Source organism: Sparassis crispa (assembly GCF_003851025.1).
Source record: "Sparassis crispa DNA, contig_000004F, whole genome shotgun sequence".
In the NCBI taxonomy this organism is placed as follows: domain Eukaryota; kingdom Fungi; phylum Basidiomycota; class Agaricomycetes; order Polyporales; family Sparassidaceae; genus Sparassis; species Sparassis crispa.
This window is the reverse complement of record NW_020939751.1, coordinates 512130-525030: the sequence shown is the minus strand read 5'-3', so window position 1 is coordinate 525030 and position 12901 is coordinate 512130. Positions and strand designations below refer to the sequence as shown.

At 48.3% G+C, this 12901-nt stretch overlaps 5 protein-coding genes across 5 annotated transcripts; 2 read left to right on the top strand and 3 right to left on the bottom strand.

Moving 5' to 3' along the window:
• Positions 1 to 3295: 3295 nt before the first annotated feature.
• SCP_0501840 (hypothetical protein) lies at positions 3296 to 3844 on the bottom strand (the record flags this gene model as incomplete). Its single annotated transcript, XM_027758249.1, has 1 exon — positions 3296 to 3844. The coding sequence occupies one exon, from the start codon at positions 3842 to 3844 to the stop codon at positions 3296 to 3298; it is 549 nt and encodes a 182-aa protein (XP_027614050.1).
• A 1054-nt stretch (positions 3845 to 4898) lies between these two features.
• Positions 4899 to 5534, top strand: SCP_0501830 (hypothetical protein; the record flags this gene model as incomplete). The annotated part of the gene is made up of 1 exon (XM_027758248.1): positions 4899 to 5534. The coding sequence occupies one exon, from the start codon at positions 4899 to 4901 to the stop codon at positions 5532 to 5534; it is 636 nt and encodes a 211-aa protein (XP_027614049.1).
• Positions 5535 to 6650: 1116 nt separating this feature from the next.
• On the top strand, positions 6651 to 8246 carry SCP_0501820 (hypothetical protein; the record flags this gene model as incomplete). The annotated part of the gene is made up of 4 exons (XM_027758247.1): positions 6651 to 7007; positions 7215 to 7562; positions 7616 to 7786; positions 7839 to 8246. The coding sequence occupies 4 exons, from the start codon at positions 6651 to 6653 to the stop codon at positions 8244 to 8246; spliced, it is 1284 nt and encodes a 427-aa protein (XP_027614048.1).
• Positions 8247 to 8295: 49 nt separating this feature from the next.
• On the bottom strand, positions 8296 to 8688 carry SCP_0501810 (hypothetical protein; the record flags this gene model as incomplete). Its single annotated transcript, XM_027758246.1, has 3 exons — positions 8296 to 8394; positions 8458 to 8617; positions 8672 to 8688. The coding sequence occupies 3 exons, from the start codon at positions 8686 to 8688 to the stop codon at positions 8296 to 8298; spliced, it is 276 nt and encodes a 91-aa protein (XP_027614047.1).
• Positions 8689 to 9666: 978 nt separating this feature from the next.
• SCP_0501800 (hypothetical protein) lies at positions 9667 to 12064 on the bottom strand (the record flags this gene model as incomplete). The annotated part of the gene is made up of 7 exons (XM_027758245.1): positions 9667 to 9828; positions 9881 to 10011; positions 10064 to 10246; positions 10302 to 10493; positions 10550 to 10746; positions 10800 to 11077; positions 11129 to 12064. 7 exons carry the CDS (start codon positions 12062 to 12064, stop codon positions 9667 to 9669), a joined length of 2079 nt encoding a protein of 692 aa, XP_027614046.1.
• Positions 12065 to 12901: the final 837 nt, after the last annotated feature.

Sequence of the window (12901 nt, the reverse complement as noted above, 5' to 3'; positions counted from 1 at the left end):
ACATCAGGATTCAAGTCGAAGAATGCCAAAACAAAGAAAAAGCAAAAGGAAATACTCGACCTGTTACAAAGCTCCTCTCTGAGGAACGCGCGGACGACTTCTGCCTCTACCTTTACCGATTACGTGACAGTGACATCACAGAGCCTAGACTGACCATGTGACAATGATGTCACCGACCACATGACCATGATGTCATCATGGTCATCGCCCTTATCTATCTGGCACGGATCTACCTGATCATCTGACGATATGCGCCTTGTGCTCAAGGCATGTTTACCTCATGTACGAGATCCAGACCTAGGACGCACTTCCTATCACACACACGACAAAGGCATGGTTGCCTCACCTTTGCCTTACTCTTACAATACAGATACTGAACCTCATGGGCATGGCCCTAGACCCTGATACATGCGCTAGATGCACGATGACCTTGCTGCTGCCTTGTCTTTGCAGCACGACCTTATCCCCATATGGACAGATTGTCTCTCACGCAGAGTCATAACTGACTCAGCATTCTCATGATGGTGGGACAGGTATACGAACCCTGTGCCCTTGTATTGATACCGATGGACCAATCGTAGTTCTAGTATTACAGATAGACAGACGCCTGTACTTGTATATAAGACCGACAGGACAAGCTGGAGTCCCCATCTTGTCCTGGTTACACATCAACCAGTTTTACCATCTACATCTGTGCAACAGATCGACCTTGGTCCGCAGACAGCAGCCAAGCATTCATAAGACTACTCCACTGGGCCGACCTCTGGTAATCGCTATGACTGGAGATCGGACCCCTCACGATTAACTTGAGCCCTTGCAAAGGCCTAGTCACTGACGACGACAAACCGGATGTACGATGGCATGACTGGCCCCCGTAACATGACCAGAGTGGAGTGCGACACTCTGTTTTGAATGAATGTGCGGAATTTATGCCAGTCGCGACTACAGCGCTTGACTATATGCATAATTTCTATGGTTTGTTTTATTTGGTGCATGCACGAAGAGCCGACTGTATGCTCTCATTCAGGTATCGTCAAAGAGATGCACAACAAAGTTTTGGATGAGGGGTACCTTCTAGATGCTGTGGGCTGGAGGCTGATGGAAGAGAGTCAGAACTCGATCATCTGGCTGTTGGGTATTGGTCGGCTTCCTAAAAATGTGAGCAGCTCGCTAAGTTGTCTTGGAACATTTGCTAACCTGATGTCTTGAGCTTGGTGACAACCATGGTTTGCAGAAGGCAGATCAGTGGTGTCGTTGGGTCAACGTGCAGACCACAGTAATGTGGATCTGTTGGCGTGACAAGAATGATAAAATTCCACACAGAGAACCACCCATTCCTTTGAATGCAAAGCATGAACCGACATTCCAATGATATCTTGATGAGGTGTACCAACTCCTCATCTACCTCTCTGTTGCTGAATGGATCCTGGCCAGCAAGGCTATTTCCATGGACGAGGTTGGCCGTGGCCAGCGTTACTTGCAGAAGTTCTCTCAAGGCATCCTCGCACTCGGCGCACACTTGGTAATCAACCATCATATGAGTATGCATTATTCACTTGTATTCAAATTATTTGGCCCTGCATATGCATGGTGGCTGTTCGCATTCGAGTGCTGCAATGGCGAGCAAGAAGCTGTCAATTTAAATGGGCATGCCAAAGGTGAAATGGAGACAACACTGATGCGCAATTGGCTCGCGAAACAGCGTTTGTATGAATTGGTAGAAGTACTTTAAATTTTTGCAATTGGAGACTGCTGATACTCCTCTCGGTATACAGTTTGTCTCTATGCCAGAGAACACATCCCCAGAGGAGCAGAAACTAATGTCTCGTGTAACCACACAGAAGGGTATGAATCGAGGTACCTTGCGCACACAACTGGCAGGTTTTGGTACAGGTGCGATGGTCTTCTTTCGAATATGTTATGCCGCGAGTGATACAGTCTCCCAGATGGTTCAATAAGGATGCCGAACTCCATGTGTAGGAAGAAGGAAACAAGATTTATCAATCTTCGAAGCCTACCTCATGCTGAAGTATATGGCTTGCTCTTAAGCTACACTCGCTCTGCATGACCCGACCTCAATATTGTTGATGACTTCACCACATCCGCAGGTTTCATTCCCCTGTCAGCTTCTCATTCTGCTATCGGCATACCATTCCTGTACAGGGATGGTATACGGTATGGATTTTCGCTAAATGGCCGATCTCAAGCAGACCACCATGCTTGTGTTGATTTTACGCACTCCAGAGTGCCCTGCCACCTGCTGTATCATTTTAAGCTAAGTATTACAGGCAAGCCACATGTATTCTGTTCTATTGTCCAACGGATGAAGGCAGATGAGTGCATTCCAACCATGCCATGGTCCATGTAGTGCGCAACTAATATCTCACGCCGCAGTGATTACACCTCTGCATTGACATGCTAATTCTAATGATACAAAGATGGGCATTGAGCCCACTGATGATTGGCTAGATGAAGTCGAACAAGAACTCGAGGGCAGACCCGACGATCAAGATCAGCATGATGAACAAGAAACATCACCAGTGGTGGCCACCATTGTATTACAATTGCCCACAACACTGGGCAGGCCATTGTGCACAACTCACCAGCCATTGTAATTGTAATAACACTGGGCACGTTATAATACAATGGCAATTACAATGCCAGCCACATTGTAATATAATGACAATTACAATGCTGGCCACATTGTAATTGAAAAACAAGTGTTCACAGTAAGAGTTGAACCCCTGATCTCATGGCCGAAGTTTTGCTTATATAAGCTACACAAGTTATGTGCTCTAACCACTACGCTATTGGTGCTTGCTGTTACTTCAACCTCAATTGTATATAATGCTGTCAACTACAATAGAATATACAAGCTTCTATTACAAATACTTCTAATGCTTTAAAGTAATAGTATTAGATATAATATTAGAATGTGCATTATATTTTAAAAGGATATTAGAAAGAAAGATAATGATTTAGAATATTATGTAAATGAATAGTAACAAGTGTTAGTATTTGTAATAGAAGCTTGTATATTCTATTGTAGTGGACAGACTCATTATATACAATTGAGGTTGAAGTAACAGCAAGCACCAATAGTGTAGTGGTTAGAGCACATAACTTGTGTAGCTTATATAAGCAAAACTTCGGCCATGAGGTCAGGGGTTTAACTCTCACTGTGAACACTTGTTTTTTCAATTACAATGTGGTCAGCATTGTAATTGTCATTGTATTACAATGTGGCTGGCATTGTAATTGCCATTGTATTACAATGTGCCCAGTGTTATTACAATTACAATGGCTGGTGAGTTGTGCACAATGGCCTGCCCAGTGTTGTGGGCAATTGTAATACAATGGTGGGAACCACAGCTGTGTTGACGGCATCCTGGATCACTGTATTTAGCCGGCTGATATGGCCGATAACACTAATTATTGTGCGTACTTTGATCGGCTTACTCTCTGCAGCATCACGACTGAGCTCCAGTTTTTTCTCATCCTCATCCATCTCATCTGCGGGCTGCTCTACTTCTCCTACCGTCGCGTCAACTGTAGTGCTCGGCTCGCCGTTGTCACCACCTTCGACTGCAATACCTAGTTGCTCCTCAAGGTATTCAACCCGCTGCCAGATCACCAACAGCTCGCCTTTGAGGACCTGGTTCTCCCCATGCAGAATCTGTACGACCTTCTGCGTCTTCTCCTTGTATGCTGACAAACTTGTTTTCAAGTTTTCTATCTCCTCGATGGCAGTGTTGAGCTTCGCAATGTTCGGATTCAGCGCTAAGTTGCTAGCCATGACCGATAGCAGGGTGCTCGAGTGGGGTGTCAGGTTGCTCTTCCCCATCTCTGAGTCCGGACTTATGTGCACGTTGCATCAGGAAAAAGCGCCAAGTGAGGTAGCTGCCGCCATGATTACGTAGACACATGTAGGGCATGTAGCCGCACGTCGCTCAATGTACACCTCTGTAGGGCTGTGTAGCCACCACTCACATTTCCATAGCACCATGGAGAGGTTACGCCTATCAAGCGGAGCTTTAAAGCATCTTAAAAATTGAGTTGGTTCGTATGCTACCATGCATTGAGATCTCAAACGTGCCCAATTCCCGGTGCATGCAAGCCTAAATGTGGGCATCTGCAAAGGGATATCTTGGCTAAGCTGGCTCTTCAGTGACTTGGGACTGTGAATAGACAGTAGATGAACTATGGAATGTAGTGTTGGCATATTTTCTGTGTTTATCTGCTAGCTATATAGTTACAGAACCGATAGCAACCTGCTTCACCTCGTGCTTCAGTCACTGCCAGAGCAGGTCGGGAAGGGCGGGAAGCATTGGCCAGTTGTTACGAACTATGGCACCATCGACCACGTGCTCCGTGAACTTGGTAAAATTTGTGGGTCGTCCCAACTCTTGCGCATCCTCTGTTGGCATCGCTGTCTTTCTTCTTGTCTCTTGGCCTCTCACCGGTGTGTCTCTCATCAAATTCAGTTGGCTGCGGTGTCGCATCTCACTGCTACTCGTCCTCTCAATTTATCTATGCTATTTCTGCCTTCCTAGCCTCATGCAGCTACCTATGCACGAATCTTCGGGCTCAAGCTTAAAGCCGAAGTTTAAAGCCTGTCCTTTGAGATATACATGCCCTAGTCTGTCCTCCAGACAGCATATGTACATGCCAGCATCATGCAGTGCGCTCCTCATGACCTTCTGCCCGCACCACGAAGATCGCGGGACACCCAGCATCATGCACCCAGAGGAGAGGATGAAAGCCGGCGAGTGCTCCGTATCACGATGTCTGATGATGAACACTCACCACTGCTCACGATGCACGATGCAGACTTTTGGCGACACCTCCAACCTCCAGTTCACGCTCCCCCACACCATTGAACGCAAACGTTCGGCAGCATGTTTGTTTTCGGAGGTCGAAGGGCACCCCCAGGTCAGTTAAAAAAAGATTTTTCATATCCCTACAATACAGTGCTAACTTTTTCCTCCTCGTCGTTGCACTGGCCACCACGGTGCGACGACGCCGCTCTGGCCCAACACTCCCACACTCTCCTGCCACCTCGGTCCCCCATCCTCCTCTGCCCTCCTCGTTTGCGCGAGGAGCTGACACGCAGACAGCCAGGCAACACCGCGCGGCTGTGCGAGGTCGACAGCCCCGCCCTCTCACCATGGCCTCGCACTCCCCTTGTGCTTCGCCTCTCTGTCCTCCAGCCTTCTCGTTCGCGCGAGGAGCTGACACGCGGACAGCCAGGCAACACCGCACGGCTGCGCGAGGTCGACGGCCCCGCCCTCTCACCACGGCCTCGCACTCCCCTCGCCCTTTGCCCCTCTGTCCTTTGGCCTTCTCGTTCGTGTGAGGAGCCAACACGCGAACAGCCAGGCAACACCGCACGGCTGCGCGAGGTCGACGGCCCCGCCCTCGCACTGCCACTTCGCACTCCCCTCGCCCTTCGCCCCTTCCTCCGACCTCCTCGTTCGCGCGGGCAGCCGACACATGAACGGCCAGGCACTGTTTGTTGTTTCCCGCTGCTCTGATCTGCTCGTGCTTCCCTGCTTCAGCACTCCGGTTTAGTGTAATATAGCTAGTATATTCTGAATATATTTCTTGCACTGTGTCCATTGGTGTGATTTGACGGCTATTCGGCTTCTAGCTATGAAATTTGGCCAGGGGCTACCACTTTACCGCCGATTACAATGGATTACTTACAGCTACGTAGGATGCCTACTGGGCTACAGGGCACTACAGAGGTGCTGCAGCAGCTACCAGTACAATATAACTGGGGACTTGTCTACCGGGCTACCACTGCTACCTAGGCTACGTCGGGCCATGTAGTCAAGGCATTTTTTCCTGATGTGGCTTGTCATTGTCTTCCTGTAGTATGCTAGCTGTCTGCGAATCCCTACGATGTCATTTGGGTGTCCGAGAGCGCGTCTAAAATAATGCATTTTCATTCATTTTCTACTGCCATATAGGGAATTTTTGTGAATTACGCAAGCCTGATCGTGACTGGACAGAATTTAACCAGAATGCTAGCTGAAACTTCTCAGGAACATCGCCATAACCTAGTTAAACTGACAAAGTTCTGTGATGGGCAGGATTTCATAAGAATGTACTCAGAACCTCCTCCGAATTGACGTATCCTAACCAAATTCTGGGTCTTAGAAATCTTTCATTTCACGCGGTGCAGGCGCGGCCTATTTGCTGTAATGGCCAGTGTGCTCTTCTAGGCAAGTTGCACTCAGCAACACCGCGTGAAATGCAAAATTTCTAAGACCCAGAATTTGGTTAGGTTATGTCGATTCGGAGGAGGTTCTGAGTACATTCTTATGAAATCCTGCCCATCACAGAACTTTGTCAGTTTAACTAGGTTATGGCGATGTTCCTGAGAAGTGTCAGGTAGCATTCTGGTCAAATTCTGTTCAGTCATGATCAGGCTTGTGTAATTCACAAAAATTCCCTATATGGCAGTAGAAAATGAATGAAAATGCATTATTTTAGACGCGCTCTCGGACACCCAAATGACACCGTAGGGATTCGCAGACAGCTAGCATACTACAGGAAGACGATGATAAGCCAACGCGCACATAAGTCCGGACTCAGAGACGGGGAAGAGCAACCTGACACCCCACTCGAGCACCCTGCTATCGGTCATGGCTAGCAACTCAGCGCCGAATCCGAACATTGCGAAGCTCAACGCTGCCATCGAGGAGATAGAAAACTTGAAAACAAGTTTGTCAGCATACAAGGAGAAGACACAGAAGATCGTACAGGTTCTGCATGGGGAGAACCAGGTCCTCAAAGGCGAGCTGTTGGTGATCCGGCAGCGGGTTGAATATCTTGAGGAGCAACTAGGTATTGCAGTCGAAGGCGGTGACAACAGCGGGCCGAGCTCTGCACAAGAAGTTGACGCAATGGCAGGAGAAGTAGAGCAGCCTGCAGATGAGATGGATGAGGACGAGAAAAAACTGGAGCTCAGTCGTGATGCTGCAGAGAGTAAGCCGATCAAAGTATGCACGCTAAGTGTTATTGGCCATATCAGCCAGCTAAATACAGTGATTCAGGATGCCGTCAATATGGCATTCAAACATTTGATGGGTGTTCCGAAGATTGACCCCAAGTCTCTGCCATTCTACCCTTATCAGATATCACGCGAGCATGAGCTGTGGCCTAAGGACCCGGGTACTCACCAGCCACTTATCCGTTTCATGTGAAAGCACTCCGCATCTCAGAAAACCAATGCCATGGGTCTTCGAAAGGTGTTAGAGACAGTTCGTGCGCTCGGTGCCCAATGGGTGCCGACATGCAAGAAGTTCCTAGAGGACATCCTTGATACAGACCTCGAGACCCAAATCAGATCGAAGTATGACTACATGGCATATGAGTGGGGCGAGATCAACAAGATTGCAGAGAGCAATGATGACTTACAAGCCGCTGAAGATGATGGCTTTGGTGAGCAGGCCGTCAAAGGTGGTGGAGAGGATGAGGGGCAGGTGTTGCCTGTAGCTACCAAGGATACAAGACAGAGTAGGCCCCGCGGAGCACAGAATTCCCGAGTCTCGTCGGTGAGTTTTGATTACAATATCAAAATGCATCATACTCACATTGCGCCCGAAAGAAACTCAAAGCTCGCCAGCGCAAACGCGCACACTCCACATACACGGATGCTAAGTTTGACTCAGCATTCATAACCAACACCATGTCAGATGACGAAGACGATCCAGATGCAATCCCGGGGGAAGGAATGAAGAAATGGATAAGTCGCGCGCCCGACTATCGTAGTGATATCGTGAGAGTTCTCACCATTTCTATGCATCTACGAGGACTAATACCAATCACAGGTTAAGCAGTTATACCAAGACATCGACGCGATTGCTGATCTGGAGCCAGACAAGGCCAAGGCAGCGACCACACGTATACGAGGGGCAGAGAAAAAGGATAGTGTTCCACCGAAGGCCAAGAACTTCAAGAGTCAGATTCGTGCATGGCAGGTAAAGCAAGAGCTGTTAGATGTGAATGAGCACTGGTTTACATCTGGGAGAGTCGCTAAGAGTGGTATGGCGTGGGGAGACCCGGAAGATCCAGAGCCGGAAAGTGAGAAGAAACGCAAGCACAATGGAGAAGGATCAAAGAGGGGGAAGGGGAAGAAACGTGCTATAGATCGGAGTGCAGCGGAGAAGTCCAGGGCGGAGCTTGATGAGTTATTGAATGGTGAGGACATGAACGCAGTTCTCACCTTAGAGACCTGATTACTGCGAGTCGCAGTGATCACTGTGTGCGATGTCGGCCATGTGGCCTTCATGTTTCTTGTTCATCATCCTGATCTTGATCGTCGGGTCTGCCGTCGAGTTCTTGTTCAACTTCATCCAGCCAATCATCAGTAGGTTCAATGCCCATCTTTGTATCATCAGAATTAGTGTGTCAATGCAGAGGTGTAATCACTGCAGCGATGAGACTAACCCGATCAAACAAGTGAACTATCCATAACAGCACATCAGCGCCAAGGCGGCGAGAGGTGGTTGGTAGTAATGCAACTGCAGCTGCGAGTTTATCGGTCGGGACAACCTCAAGGTCATGGTAGGTGTCACGATAGGCGACGTAGATGCCGAGTTCTGTTGCACTGCACATTCCGTCAGTTGGTGCACAATTTTTCACGAAGATATTAGTTGCGCACTACATTGACCATGGCATGGTTGGAATGCGCTCGTCTGCCTTCATCCGTTGGACAATAGAACAGAATACATGTGGCTTGCCTGTAATACTTAGCTTAAAATGATACAGCAGGCGGCAGGGCACTCTGGAGTGTGTAAAATCAACACAAGCATGGCGGTCTGCTTGAGATCGGCCATCTAGCGAGGATCCATACCGTATACCATCCCTGTACAGGAATGGTATGCCGATAGCAGAATGAGAAGCTGACAGGGGAATGAAACCTGCAGATGTGGTGAAGTCATCAACAATATTGAGGTCGGGCCATGCAGAGCGAGTGTAGCTTAAGAGCAAGCCATATACTTCAGCATGAGGTAGGCTTCGAAGATTGATAAATCTTGTTTCCTTCTTCCTACACATGGAGTTCGGCATCCTTATTGAACCATCTGGGAGACTGTATCACTCGCGGCATAACATATTCGAAAGAAGACCATCGCACCTGTACCAAAACCTGCCAGTTGTGTGTGCAGGGTACCTCGATTCATACCCTTCTGTGTGGTTACACGAGACATTAGTTTCCGCTCCTCTGGGGATGCGTTCTCTGGCATAGAGACAAACTGTATACCGAGAGGAGTATCAGCAGTCTCCAATTGCAAAAATTTAAAGTACTTCTACCAATTCATACAAACGCTGTTTCGCGAGCCAATTGCGCATCAGTGTTGTCTCCATTTCACCTTTGGCATGCCCATTTAAATTGACAGCTTCTTGCTCGCCATTGCAGCACTCGAATGCGAACAGCCACCATGCATATGCAGGGCCAAATAATTTGAATACAAGTGAATAATGCATACTCATATGATGGTTGATTACCAAGTGTGCGCCGAGTGCGAGGATGCCTTGAGAGAACTTCTGCAAGTAACGCTGGCCACGGCCAACCTCGTCCATGGAAATAGCCTTGCTGGCCAGGATCCATTCAGCAACAGAGAGGTAGATGAGGAGTTGGTACACCTCATCAAGATATCATTGGAATGTCGGTTCATGCTTTGCATTCAAAGGAATGGGTGGTTCTCTGTGTGGAATTTTATCATTCTTGTCACGCCAACAGATCCACATTACTGTGGTCTGCACGTTGACCCAATGACACCACTGATCTGCCTTCTGCAAACCATGGTTGTCGCCAAGCTCAAGACATCAGGTTAGCAAATGTTCCAAGACAACTTAGCGAGCTGCTCACATTTTTAGGAAGCCGACCAATACCCGATGGCCAGATGATCGAGTTCTGACTCTCCTCCATCAGCCTCCAGCCCGCAGCATCTAGAAGGTACCCCTCATCCAAAACTTTGTTGTGCATCTCTTTGACGATACCTGAATGAGAGCATACAGTCGGCTCTTCGTGCATGCACCAAATAAAACAAACCATAGAAATTATGCATATAGTCGAGTGCCGTAGTTGCAACTGGCATAAATCCCGCACATTCGTTCAAAACAGAGTGTCGCACTCCACTCTGGTCGAGTATTTCCTTTTGCTTTTTCTTTGTTTTAGCGTTCTTTGACTTGAATCCTAATGCGAGTTGTTGCCAATCATCCCGCAGAACAAAATCTGGAGTGTAAGAAGGTATGCAAGAGGAATTCATTACAAACAAATTGAGGCTTACGGGCGATGCTATACCCTGCTGCAGTATTGATGTCATCATGCGATATAAGGCAGATGTTGCAAGGGTGTGATTTATGAGAATGCCCTGCCGAACCGGTGACTTTGCGTGCTGCTTGAATGTCGCTAACATGCAACTCCAGGCCGCCTTGAATGCGGGGCGGAATTTGTCGGCTATACATTAGCATGATGACACCTATACACACATTCAAAGTGATGCTTGAGCCTGATATCATGAAGGAATGATCTTACCGGTATTCAGCAGATGCATCTCCTTAACCAAGGGATCCAGTGAATAGTTTAGTTGCTCTAAGCTTGGTTCCTTCGGGCCAGGAATGACAGTAGCGAGGTGAACATTCTGTTGGAGAAAGCACACTGAGCGGTGCAAGTTGTTAATCGTGAGATACACTCCACCGGCAGAATGAGGCCGGTTGTCGGTAATGCCAAACCTATAGAGGCACAAGTACTCTCGCAACAGACTCCTGCATTATGTAAGACTCACCAATCAACATTGATAGTGAAGCTCAGCCCCACATCGCATTCCAACAACCTTCTCCTGGTACCTTCAGAAACCTCAACATCCGACACTTCGCCATTTTGGTTTACCACGCGCTTCGTGCCCACTTCTAGAGTACCGTAGTGCTCAGCGTCATGGATATCACTCATGAGCTCATAAGTAGGAATAGGACGATGGCGCAGAGTAGTGGGGTCGATAAGATTCTTCACGAAATTGGGACGCAGAGCGAAACGGCAGAGCGCTTTAATAAGAGACGCATATGGCTGTATTTTTGCCGACATTCATCTTTCTTTGCCATCGAGGTCACGCTTCACCCTGTAGGCAATTCCTTTGCAGCGGCGAGTAGTACAGTTGGGGGCAGCCAATGTAGCGATCTCGTCAGAGGTGTAGGGCTTGTAACATACTGTGCATATAGCAATCCTCTCGAAGTAAGACTCCACATCGAGCCCCAGTCGCCATTTAGCAGTAACGAGGCTTCGTGCAGGTTTTGGATAAGTCGGCAGGCAGCCACATAGTTTTATGACATCCAGGTAAGTATTTAGACTTTGCTCCGAAGCTGCCACCGTAGAAGAACCAAAGACATTGCCTAGAACTGCATCAAGATATGCAAGTCGCACTGGGGGTTGTTCACGGAATGCAGGTGCAAGTCCACTATCATCCTCCAGAAGGCGAGCATGTTCTTGCGCATCTTCGTCCTGTCCTCCAGCGGCATTTGCATCTTCATCTTGTCCTCCAGCGGCATGCACATCAGATTCTGCTCCATTGACCGTTGCATCTTCCCGAGAGGGATTGCCATCATTGGCTGCAGCTCCAAGCTCATCAGGTATATCGTTAGGTATGACATCGTCGTCAAACACAGATTGCGCCGGAGATGACTGATCTGCGCAGTGAGAACCTTCAGGAGAGTCAGGACTGTCTAAGTCTCCAGCACTAGGAAAAGTGACACCAGAATCATCTAGAAGGTGTGTAGACTCCTGTATCTCGCCAGTGGTAGAATCAAGTGCCCCAGTCTGATCCTCCGAAAGCGCGACATCGGCTTGAGTGGTAACTGTATGCAGTCCTATGCGAGACACCAGAGGTTGTGATTCCGCGGCTTGGGCTTGTTGCTGAGTATCTCTCTTCTTGTGTTGAGCAATTGTTTGCTTGGACTGGATCTTGAAACCACGTATGCTCCAGCTGCAAAGTGAGCAAAAGCAGGCTTCTTCAGCTTGCCACCACGGAATCTGTACCACCGAGAGTATGATTAGCATATGGACTGACCAAGAAGACCTATCGCACAGATGAAGGCATTTATCTCGAGCTTCTCCAATATGTAGCGGTGTTCAAGCAGTAGTCCGGCAGGATAGTGTTTGGCAGTGCGTCGTAGCTGAGCGTGTCGGTGGCACGCGTGCGCGTTGTATGGTGGTGTGTATGTGATAACGTGAGCGTGCATGAGCGCGTGCACTCTTAGCTAAGGCCAGAAATGACCGGGAAATCACTCTGTTATTGGCAAACTACTGGGACATTCCGGTAAGGGGGAAATCACGACAGAATCACGACAGAATCATCCCAGAATCGCCGCATCCTAACCAAATTCTGGGTCTTAGAAATTTCGCATTTCACGCGGTGCAATGAGTCACTCTGAAAACTCGGCCAGCAGACCTGCGCAAGTATTATATGAATCACGAGCGTGAGTTCTCTTCTCCTCTGCAAGGTTCGGAGGATTCTTGACTCAGTAGTCTCGTCCCTTGTAGGTTACGCTGTCTACCCTAAGGTCTTAAAGACTTCCCTTTCAGGCTGGTCCGAGAATGATATTGGCCCTTCTAGTCTTCAAGCCTACACCTGGGAAACTCCAACTAGCGCTGCGGCGTTTCGAAGACCCAGTCCGGTAGACAACAACATCTGTTTGGTACTACCAAAAGTTCGCAATCATGTAGTGGCATGTGACATCAGTTGGAGGGAACTCAGGGAAAAAGCCTCCATACTGCCGCTGGATAGACTCTCGCGTCCGGTAGAAGATGCTCTTGGCGATACTCTCCCATTAATAAAGCTTCAACACAAATATAGTAGACAATCTGCTTCAATCTTCGTTCTCAGGATATCCGTGT